Consider the following 12,176-nt stretch of genomic DNA (forward strand, 5'->3'; position numbering starts at 1 on the left):
CCAATCACCCAGCGTCTTCCATATCAGATCTCCCCTTCAGTGTAAGCTTCTCCGACTATAACGATTGAGGTCTTTGAAATGCATGCATCCTCGTGCCAATATAAGGTTATGCACCAACAGGGATGGTTCTTGTTTGGTTCTTGTTTCTAACCACAAGACAACACTGTACTGTTAGGTTTAGGAGACTCAAGTGCTTTGGTTTTAGTAAGGTTCATGAGAGTTAGGTTGTTGGTATCTTCATGTAAATGTAAATATGTTTTACTTCAACGTAATAGTTGTAGTATATATGGCTTTGGCTTCTAATATGTTTGTGTTTGTGTTTGTGTTTGGTGTGCAACAAATATATATAATTAGAGCCGTAAACGAACCGAACGAACACGAACAAGGCCTTGTTCGTGTTCGTTTGTTAAGGAAATAATGTGTTCACGAACACTTACCAAACGAGATTTTATATTCGTGTTCGTTCGTTAAGGAAATGTGTTCACGAACGGTTCACGAACACGAACAAAAATAAAATTGGCAAAGCCCAAAGATTAAGACTGGTGTATTAATCAATGTGAATAATGAAAGCATGTAAACGAATTGAACGAACACGAACAAGGGCATGTTCATGTTCGTTCATCTAACTTTAAACAAACACGAACACTTAATCGAACAAATATTTATGTTCATGTTCGTTTATTTAAAAAATGAACATTTGCGTTCGTTTAAGTTTGTTTGTTTAAAATCTACAATATAACTGAACAAAGATAAAGAACATATATGAACACAAACAAACACAAACGAATATAACTAAACAAAGATGAAGAACATATATGAACACAAACAAACATAAATGAACACAGAAAGTAAATAAATCATCCAAATAATATTTAATTATTTTTTATTAATACATAAACAAACATAAATAAATAGACACAAACTAACATAAACGAACGTTCATGAACATAAATGAACGAACGGAACATGTGTTCATGTTCGTTCGTTTAATTAAACGAACACAAACTTTTTGTTCATGTTCATTCGTTTATTAAATAAACGAACATAAACGAACTTCTCGCCGAACATTTCACCGAACGTTTGGTTCGTTTACAGACCTATATATAATAACCGAATAGAGAATATTAATCATTTAATCACCTCGTGGCTTTTGATGGTGGCCCAACAATGGATCTTAAAAGATGCGTTAGGATTGGATGATTTGGATATACCCATCTAGGTTTAGTAATTAGTATATTTTCTAAAAGTTAATTAAACTAATTTATATCAGACATAACTTGACCTAAACTAAAACGAGACAGAGCAAATTATGCATGATATGATAGACTTGGACCTCACCAAAGAAATGGTCGAGGAAAGGTTTCTGTGAAGATGTAGGATTAAAGTTAAAAGCATATAGGGGCTCATACTGTTTTGTCATAGTGTCGTTTTAGCATTTAGGGTTCAGTGGTTTTTTGCATGATGCTTGTCTTACTTACTAGTGATTTGTATTTGTTATCTTGCATACTTTTCTACTATGCATGTTGCTAACTAGTGCTATTTTTTCTTTTTATTAGTTCTTTATGTTTCCATGTTTCTAATATATTTTTCAGGTACGTGTATGTTTTTTCTAGAGTTGGGGGATCTTTTTGGAAACTTCTCTATCCTCTGGATAGAGGTATGGTTCAACTACATCTCATCATTCTCAGACCCTATCATTCTCATACCCTATCAATGGTTTTGCTATGAGTGAGATTTTTCATGGTATTGTTGTTGCCGTAACCTTCTTGTGTGTTAGTCCGCTAGATGTTATCGAACTTGGTTTCTGTCTAAGCAATGAAATGTGGTAAGAAAATAATATTCTTTTGTTTCCATCTTATTTTCTTACCGCATTTTCTTTTTTCATTGCATTATAGTTGTAAACCATCATTTATTGTAACATTATGACGACGTGGTGTTTGTAAATTTGTTAGTGGAATTGTTACATTTAATGAATCACGTAGGCAAACTACAGAAGTTGTTCAGCAGATACTATGATTAGAAGCCTTTGATTTGATTTATTATAAAGTTCGGAGTGAAAAAGAAACATCCGAGTTTACATTATCAATTTCAAGGGCATCTAATGTTCATATACCTAGGATGTGAGTTCATGTTAACATTTCAAGGATATCAAATATTGATATAGCTAGGGACCTAGGGTGAATAATTTAGAAAACGTTAGTATCATCTAGCTGCAAAAAAATAAACGGTTAATAACATAATATGATCACTAGAGAAATAGTTTATATAAAATCTCATGCACTAAAGACACCTCATTCGAACAACGTATATAATGATAACGCACGCGAAGGACAACTCCATGATAAAAACAATAGTTCAAGAAGTCATTCAAGGATTGATGAAGCGTATGCATAACGTTAGAAAAGGCATACACAATTTTAAAGATGATCAAATGATTTTTAAAATCAAGCATTAAATGTAATTTATTTGTGTATTTTCTTAAAATCTATAAATGAAATAATTTGTCATTTAAAGGTTGAAGTTTGCCCGAGCTACTTCTCATACAATGCAAAACACCACACAAACAACTAAGCAAAATATAACTTCATGTCTGCGTAATGATACATTAAGGTAGCGTTTGGTATGCAGGAATGGAAGACAGAATGGAATGACCCATTGTGAGGGAATGAAAAATAGTGTGTTTGGTTGACCAAATGAATGGAATGACTCATTACCTAGTCCATTCCATCCCCTCTAAAATACCCCAATTTCATTCCATCCATACCCCCATGTTTTTTTCATTCCGTTTTCTCCTTCACCCTACATCACCTCCACCACCCACCCAACACCATCACCACCCAACATCAACACCCACCACCACCACCAACCACCGCCGCCACCGGCCACCACCATCGCCGTCCACCGCTGCCACCACCACCTCCACCAATCATCGCCACCGGTGCCAACCACCCAGCACCGCCAGCCGCCCGTCGCATATATCTCAATGCTTCCCACCACCGCCGCCACTGCCACCAATCACCACCATCGGCGTCCACCGCCGCCACCACCCACCTCCATAAACCATCGCCATCAGTGCCAGCCACCCACCACCTCTAGCCGCCCGCCGCATCCATCAATCATCGCCCGACCATCACACGCCGCCCACCACCACCTCCACTGTTACTGCCACCACCACCTCCACCATCGCCGCCACCACTTCCACCACCATCACCACCACTCACTACCATTTTAATTTTATTTTTTTAATATTTTCTTACCTACCAGCAATACAAAGTAATAATTTATTTCATTCTCATGTGGTAACCAAACATTTCATTGGAATGGTAATAACCCATTCAATTCCTTTGTCCATTCCATTACAACATATCAAACAGACCCTAAAAGATTTCAAATAAAATACTAGAATTCATCATTGATTCAACAAAACTGTCAAGATCCAAAACAAACTCGAGACACAAACAATAGTAACGAAAGCTCAAACATAGAGATGAAACTCAACTCCAATACAAAACAAAACAATGGCACCTAACTCTCGGTTTGCTCCCTCAGCCTTCTGATTGTGCTCCGGACGGTCACAGCACTAGCGGTACTGATATCATACAAAAACAAACCAATATCAGATAAATGAAAACAAAGTGATCTAATCATCAAATCAAAAACAAGAAAAAGGTGTTAATAGTTACTTCAAGGTGTATGCACCGCCGGCTTTGACTTTTCCACAGTCCTTACATCCCCATATCCCAACAGCCTTTCTCTTCACAGCATACTGTGCAATATTATAATGAAAAAATATGATTCGAAAGAAAGAACATTTATTTGCCAATAAAATCATTCTTTTACATAGTTTTATGGATGTTAACACTCACAACCAATTGATTACCTTTCCACAGAATTCACAGAAAAACTTGCTGTGCTGGCTGACTTCCATTTTCTTGATCTGCTTTCGCAGACTGGCACCGTAACGGGTACCTGAAAAAGATTGCAACAGTTAACGAAGGTACAGAACACAATGATAAAAGCAAGTGTTATCTAATTAAATAAGAATGAAAACAACTTCATGTTAAGAACACATAAACTGCTTCTTAACAGATGTATAATTACTTAATATCATTTTAAACCCGTCGCAGATTTATCTGAAAGCAAATATAGCTACTTATATACACAAACTCACCATACTTCCCGACGATTCCGGCCTTCTTGGTCCTCTTTGTCTGCAAATCAAGTTTGCAAAAAAATGATCACGTTAAGTTTAGTGTGTAGAAAACAAAGTAAACAAGCTGCTGAATAAATATTCTAATTATTTAACAATAATAACCCATAGATCATTAATAATCATGTTGCAAGTCTTTTTACAGAATTAAATTGTCATAAACCACACTTTAAATACAAAACCACAAATCAAAAATTAATGCTTCAACTTTTAACACCAAAGAAAAACGATATAAAATATAAAAGTAAAACAAGCAAGACTCAAAATTTTACAATATTAAAACAGTTAGACAAAATTTTCCAGGTTAACACCAAATATATAACAACAGCCACAATTGGCATAAGCTCGATTAAACGCGTTCTATATACCTCCGTCTAGCTTACACGTAAGATCAATTGAGTATGAATTAGTTAGACGAAATCAGCAGGTACAAACAATTAAGGTAGCTAATTGTATAAAAACAAATGAGCATCAACGATATAAATATAAATAATAATGAGATTAAACAACATGTATGTTCGTAAATTTAACAGAATCGTAAGAGACAGTACCATTTCGTGGATCGGAAGAGAAGATGAGTTGCAGACAACGGCGCAAACCAACGAACTGAAACCCTAGATTATTCTAACACACACTTTATAAAGCCAGACCAAAATGGGCTCAGGTTCATTGGGTTGGGTTCTATAAATCCTGGACCTTTCGGCCTTGCCCATGAGAAGCCCAATACAACTTCAAATTGGATCTCTAATCTATCACTGCAAACCGACCCAAACTGGTTTGATAAAAACTGACCCAGCCTACGGGTTCTAACACCTGTTCCCCATCTAAACTATCATATCGGTTTTAAAACCGGACCACTTTGAGAAAAAATCGGTTTCTAAACCGAATCGAATCGATTTGAACCAGTTTGACATTTCATGTTTTTAAACCGGTTTGATTCAAACCAATTTTGACCATGGTTTGACCAAAAGGACATAACATGAGCATATGTAAGTTTAGGTGTTCTTGAAATTAAATGCCTGCTTGACTTTTTAGTAAAGAAGTAAGGCTGTCAATTTATGACACGAACTTGTTAACACGACACGACACGACACAGGTTTTACTAGGTTTGGGTTTGAGTTAACATGTTCGGTGTCTTAAACATGTTGACCTGCTTAAAACATGTTTAAATTCGTGTCTTAACAGGTTAAAAACCTATTAACCTGTTTGTAACTTGTGTAGATTTTAATTTTAATATATATATATATATATATATATATATATAGGATCAGGATCATGAGAGAACCTTTTTTAAATTGAGAACTATGAGAACCATTTTGGACTACAAAAAACCCAAAAATAAAAAAATCATAAAATAAAATAAAACACAAAAATAAAAAAAGTAAAAAAACCAAAATTCTTATTTTATCATCCCGGTTTCATAAAAAAAACTCGGTTTAGCTCAATTATATACACATATGTATAATATATACATATATGTACATTTACATGTTTTTTTTGTACACATGTGTATAATTTAAGATAAATGATGTTGTACATATGTGTATAATACAACGTTTTTTTTTTGTTTTTTTTCTGTTTTTTTTTTATTTTTTTAATGAAACCGGAATGAAATATAAGAATTTTGGTTTTTTTACTTTTTTAAAATTTTTATTATTTTTTGTTTTATGATTTTTTTAAGTATTTTTTTAAAAGTGTTTTTAGTTGTCCAAAATGGTTCTCAAAGTTCTCAATTTGCAAAGGGTTCTCTTAGGATCCTTACCCTAATGCCCGTCTGAACCCGGTATAAATTTTTTATGGCTGTTGTGATTTACTTCTATGGTTTTTCGTTTCAAGTATGTTATGGATTTGTGGTTTTTTGTTTCAAATACGTTATTGATTATCTATTAACTAAGACTTTTATGCTTAGTTTGAAAATTTTGGTTTCGCCACACGTGTATTATTTATTGTGTCTTTAAACAGGTATTAACAAGTTAACATGTTATTAAACAGGTTCATGTCGTGTTTGGAAAAAAAATGGCACGATTAGTTATCGTGTCGTGTTCGTCTTAATCACAATAGGTCATCGTGCTTTATCGTGTCGCGTCTTAGCGTGTCGTGCCCGACATATTATGACATCCATATAAACCCTATAAAGAAGTAAAGATTGGATTTACTCTATGGCATGATTTTGAAACACACCGTAATCAAAGTAGGTGTTCTTGAAATTAATTGCCTATAGTTGGAGATGTATTGATTTGAAATTTCTGGATCAAGCTTGACTTTTAGAAAATAAGCAAGGATGGATTACTCTATGGTATGATTTTGAAACGCACGGTAATGATAAACAAGTCAAAATATTTTGGTTTAGTTTACATAAAATTTATTTCTTTTTGCATTAAGTTCTCTAAAACTAAATTGTAAATAATTATGTCCATAATATGTTTTATTTTAAGCAGATATATTTTTTTTTGTCAGCGAGACCCTCGAGTTTTTAGTGTGGATTTGAGAATCACACTTTTATTACACCGCTATTTAATCAAATTACATAAAACATAATTTTTTCATAATTTTATGGCTCTCAACAATGCCAATCATATGAACAAAGAGAGAAATCGCAATCGGCCGTCACCGTCACTCCTCTTCTAGCTTTGCATTCCTCGAGGCAAGTAGCCTCATTACATAGATGTAGGTACCAACTTTCCTAAATTATTTTACCTGTCACCATCGTGCTCCCTGAAATAGTAAAAAATGTATATAATAATAAACACAAGTAATAGGTCGATAGAAGTATCTAAATATGGAAACAAGATTTGAAATGGTGAAATGGGTTAAATCTAACCTTCATCTAAGGAGATGGAGAGGTTGTTGATGGCTAGGTATAGTTCTTGTATGTCACACCCAACCTACGGCGGAAATGTTAGGGCGTGAACTGATTGTCCACAACTCTCAAGATACTATCATGTAACATTGGAAATTTCAATATTTATTTAATAAAATTTAATGTTGTAAAGTCGCTATGCGGACCCTAGATGGCCGACTAGAGAGTTAGGTATACTCGAAATACTAGGGGAGTACTCGAATAAGATAAATATAAAGTAAATTAATTCTTGGATATTATATACATGACAAATATCATAACTTTACTAATATTTATAAATAAATTATAAATAATAATTTATTCAAAAAATTGATAATCATTAGTTAAAAAAATGCTCCATTCTCTTTCTTGAGACGCTGAACATTTATTATCCTCTCATCGCCGGCTACCGTATCTTCTTCAGTTAGGCGATGTTTATCTTTCAATTAATGATCTTTCTGATCGGTTTCAATTAAACTCGCTGAAAGCCATCGTATGTTTACAATTCAAACACCGTTTTGTCTCTCTGGCGACCAGCCTATTCAAACACCCATTGGATTCTTCAGTCTATTCATCCTCAACTTCGGCCTATCGTATCATCCCTCCCTTCAGGGTTGGTAATTATTTACCTCTTCGGGATTGTGTTCTTCATTCCAGATTGTTAATATCACAAGGTTGGGGATTCTGTTAATTTTATTCGCTTGTAGTTAGGGTTGTTTGTTTATGGAATTTAGTCTGCTAAATGATTCGTTGCTATTTCCTTGAAGGGGTGTGTAGTTCTACTTCTGCCTGCAATTTCTAAAAGTAAATTAGCCATTTCGATAGTTAATTTCGTTGTCATTATAATATGTTTACTTTTCAGAATTAGATCATGGAGGAATTACTTTTGTCAGATGTGTGATAGCATGTTTGTGTTTGTACTACCCACTGTATTTTTGCATTAAACAAAATAAAGCCCAAAATAAAGACCCTTCCAGTCAATGGGTCAACTGGGCGGGTGTCACGGGGCCTCCTTTCCGACCCATTGCAACCATGGGCGGTGGTGGTAGCAGCCCAGCTCTAAATAAAAGACGTTGAACTGGATCCGATGGTTGTACACCAACCGAGAGCCAATATCTCCACAGAAAAGAAAACAAATTAACACATAAAAGAGGCATCAAAATAACTTTTTAAATATCAAATCCGCATTTTTTCGGACAATTTTAAGACCATGATTTCCCTGTCTTTTGGCATTTTTGTGACATTAGTTTAGCTTAATAATCACTGTTCTTGAATTTTTTTAAAAGACCATTGTGACTTCACATATGGACATTTACCAATTTGACCTTAGAAGTCAACCTGTACCTGATAGTGTATTTGTTTTTTTTTTTGTTAAGAAAGTAAGTATGCTAACGGTGTTTCTTACATGGATTATCAACTTATGTAAGCTACTGTAAGAATTATTTATTTTTTTGCTCTATATAGACAATTGCTTTATTCATTTCCATCAACTATTGTTGACCATCTCCATATTATTGACCACAGATATGTGGGATACTAGATCGGTATACACAAAGGCCATTTTTGATCTTCCGTCAATACAAAAGATGAAAATTCACAAATTATAAACACTAATGGAAATCATGGTTATATGAAATCAAACAACATTCAGTTGATAAAAAACATTACATGCAACATTCTAACTGATGCTTATAACTTTATACCACAAAAGATAAAACATCTAATATTCAACAACACTTCTATGTCCTATACAATGGCAATGTGTAATTTGGAACATTGATAGGGAAGTGAGGTTGGAGGTCGAAGCAAAAGTCATGGTGGCATTGGCTTACCGAGGAGACAGGACATGATAGTTTGGGTTGTTTCTAACGGGTCAGACTGTAAGCATAATTAACTTTTATTAGCTTATGGTCTAGCGTCTTTAGTTTAGAGATTGTAGGGACATGGCATCTAAAAAAGGAAAAACGACATTGGGTTAAAATTAGAAAAGAAAAAATGGAATATTGATAACTCTTTTTTGTGAAGCTAAGATGTTAAATCATAAATGCCATAACTAATATAGCAAACAAATCCTGAATGAGGAACAAGAGACCGGTACACAGGACCAGAAAGAACACACTTGCTTTCAACACATTCGTCTTTTCACAAGTGATATTTTGTAAACGAGCGGGTCAGGTAACTAGGTTCGGGTCAACACGAAAAGGATTTTGACTTTTAAAGTTGAATGCAGATATTCAATGATCTGATGAGATGATATAAAGGAGTTACCAACTACCGCCTATTCAGAGAATTGTTGGATTACATCTATACTTCAAGTGAGATTCCGTCTCCTATTTTATTAGCTGAAACATACATTGCATATAATGAAAACGGTTAATTGAGATGATTGCTTTCAGGTCATCTTAATATTGTTCTTGGGGAATTTCACATGGACAGTTTGATGATATATATCGTATGCTTATGTTTGGAATGGTTCAAATAATAGCTTCTCAAATACCTAAGTACCCAACATTTTTCATACAAAATGGCTGTCAAAAGTGACAATTATTGTTGCATTTATGTCATTAGCGTATTTTGGATAAAGTGATTATTTTTTAGACTCGCTCTCAGTATTCACAAGCGGGTACACCTATCGTGAAGATTACTTCTTACAGTGCTGAAGAGCGTACATTTTCTTTGAAATTTAGGTACTTTTGTGCTCTTTAAGGTTTTTGTTGTGTATTTATTTTGTAATGAGCCGTAAATTTTGAATTTTTCTCAGCCAAACAGTGCCCCCTACGCCTGCTCAGCCGGTAAAAGATCCCATGTTTATTCCCGTGGCAACAGGGCTTCTCGATTCAAGTGGGAAAGATATGCCATTGTCGTCAATTTATCATGACGGGAAATTAAAGTCGGTTACATGTTGTGGTCAACCCGTTTTACGCCACTGTTCTCAGAGTTATGTAAGTATATTTTTACATTTGACCGGGCTTGGAAAAGTCAAAATTGTGTCATATATATTAATTACAGGTTATAAAAGTGCACTTGTGAATGGTAGTTGAGTGGGTGTATTTTATGTGATTTCTCTTGTGATTGCTTTATTGCAATGTGTAATTTGGATTGATTTTTAGATTTTTATCCAACTATTTAATCTTCAAGATTTTTTTTAATACAATGTTAAAAAACATTTGATTGAATTTGATTATACTAAAAAAGAGAGACCTCAATACACTATGCCATATTTTCTTTGACACAAGTTTTTTAACGAAGACTATATAAATTTGGCATAACGAATCAGTCCTTAACGACCCACGTCTCTGCCACAACATGTGCTTTCCTTTTAGTTTTCTTACTTGGATATACTTAAAAAATATTCTTATATACATACATATATTTAAAAAATATTCATGAGTTTCCCATATGTTTTTTTTCATGTGGATCATGGATGTCTCTTGATCTGGTTTGACCCACTTTATTTTTTCTTAAATCTTTATATTTAAAAGGTTAAAAATTAACTGAACATGTAATGCATTTGACTTGCTCCATCGCAACGCGTGGGTGATAACACTTTCAATTAGTTTTACTATTAATAAAGTTTCTGGTATTAAGTAAGTTAACGGTTCATCAATATTTATTTGTAAACTAAATAATAAATAAATATTCATAACTTATTCGGTTCTTGATTCTGCATTTGACTGATCCAACAACATATATGTCATTGCTAAAACCCTCATACGACCCGTGGTATCTCCGCCGCAACGCGCGGGCACTCACACTAGTATTATAGATATACGAATTATGTTTCATTTTTGAAGTTCGAATCTACCCAAGTTCACCGACTATATGTGATTATGGCTGAGGTTGATCACCTTTGATCGGTTCTTAGTACTAGGCGGATTAAAAGAAACTCGCATCGGCGACAGACCTTATAGCAAGTACTTAGTGAGTACTCGGCCTTGTAGCCACATGTCACTTTTAGTTGTTATGTGGTGACATGTGTCCTTTTGTGTTGTCACCATGTGACATGTGTCTTCTCATAGTGATGAGTCATAGGACATGTGCAACTTTCATAAATCTTTAGCTAAATGACAAACTAGTCCCTTAACTACCTAAATTGAAAATTTTGGTTTGGATATTTTTGGGATGTTACATTAGAGAGTTCAATAGGAAGATTGAGTCGATACGCAACAGGACCAACTCTATCAATGATTTCAAAAGGACCAACGAAACAGGGAGGTTTTGACGGATTTGAGCAACACAGTCAGTAGTTTCTTGAACTAATTCAGGACCAGTGATCTGAGATTCCCCAACTTCGTTCCAACAAATCAGGGAACACCATTTTCCTTTTTTTTCCAAAACGAACGACTCCCTTTTAAGGGGATGCTTTGAGTAGAACAAAATCACCAACACTGAACTCTAGGGGTTTACGTCTCTTATCATCATAACTTTTCAAACAACTATGAGCAGCAAGGAGGTTTTGACGGATTTGAGCAACACAGTCTGTAGTTTCTTGAACTAATTCAGGACCAGTGATATGAGATTCCCCAACTTCGTTCCAACAAATCAGGGAAAACCATTTGCGACCATAGAGTGTTTGAAAAGGTGTCATACCAATACTAGAGTGGAAGCTATTGTTATAGGAGAACTCGATAAGTGGTAGATGAATATCCCAATTGTCCCCAAGATCGAGGACAAAAGAACGGAGCATATATTCTAGAGTTTGAATTGTACGCTCGGATTGTCCATAAGATTGCGGATGATAGGCGGTACTAAGATCTAAACGAGTACCCAAGGCATATTGAAGAGACTTCCAAAAGCGAGAAGTGAAACGACCATCGCGATCGGCTATAATAGATAAAGGGGTTCCATGATGACAGACAATCGTAAATACGCGCCAATTGATCAACATAATACGTCTCTTTGATGGGAATAAAGTGAGCAGACTTGGTTAAACGATCAACGATTACCCAAATACTATCGTGTTGCTTGCGGGTAGTGGGAAGCTTAGTGATAAAATCCATAGCAATACCTTCTCGTTTCCACTCAGGGACGGGGGGTTGCTCGAGTAAGCCAAAAGGTCAGTGATGTTCGGCTTTCACTTTGGAACACGTGAGGCATTTGGAAACATAAAGAGCGATATCTTTCTTC

The 12,176-nt window shown here is 34.9% G+C and overlaps 1 protein-coding gene and 1 long non-coding RNA gene across 4 annotated transcripts; one reads left to right on the forward strand and one right to left on the reverse strand.

The window, feature by feature from the left end:
* Window positions 1-3,385: 3,385 nt before the first annotated feature.
* Window positions 3,386-4,878, reverse strand: LOC143595510 (large ribosomal subunit protein eL43). The gene is made up of 5 exons (XM_077074501.1): window positions 4,762-4,878; window positions 4,172-4,211; window positions 3,881-3,969; window positions 3,684-3,766; window positions 3,386-3,589 (listed from the first exon to the last, which is right to left on the reverse strand). Exons 1-5 carry the CDS (start codon window positions 4,762-4,764, stop codon window positions 3,526-3,528), a joined length of 279 nt encoding a protein of 92 aa, XP_076930616.1. The 5' UTR covers window positions 4,765-4,878; the 3' UTR covers window positions 3,386-3,525.
* Window positions 4,879-8,060: 3,182 nt separating this feature from the next.
* On the forward strand, window positions 8,061-10,116 carry LOC143595511 (uncharacterized). 3 transcript variants are annotated; one of them, XR_013146541.1, is made up of 4 exons: window positions 8,061-8,674; window positions 9,162-9,364; window positions 9,446-9,736; window positions 9,811-10,116. It is a non-coding gene; the product is annotated as an uncharacterized LOC143595511 (long non-coding RNA). The 3 variants fall into 3 exon arrangements; XR_013146540.1 differs by lacking the exon at window positions 8,061-8,674 and adding an exon at window positions 8,692-8,929 and having other exon boundaries at window positions 9,280-9,364; XR_013146539.1 differs by lacking the exon at window positions 8,061-8,674 and having other exon boundaries at window positions 8,695-9,364; window positions 9,811-10,115.
* Window positions 10,117-12,176: the final 2,060 nt, after the last annotated feature.

This window comes from Bidens hawaiensis, unplaced genomic scaffold (genome assembly GCF_021521415.1).
Source record: "Bidens hawaiensis isolate Kalapana, Puna unplaced genomic scaffold, B.hawaiensis_p1.1 tig00045274_1, whole genome shotgun sequence".
NCBI lineage: Eukaryota > Viridiplantae > Streptophyta > Magnoliopsida > Asterales > Asteraceae > Bidens > Bidens hawaiensis.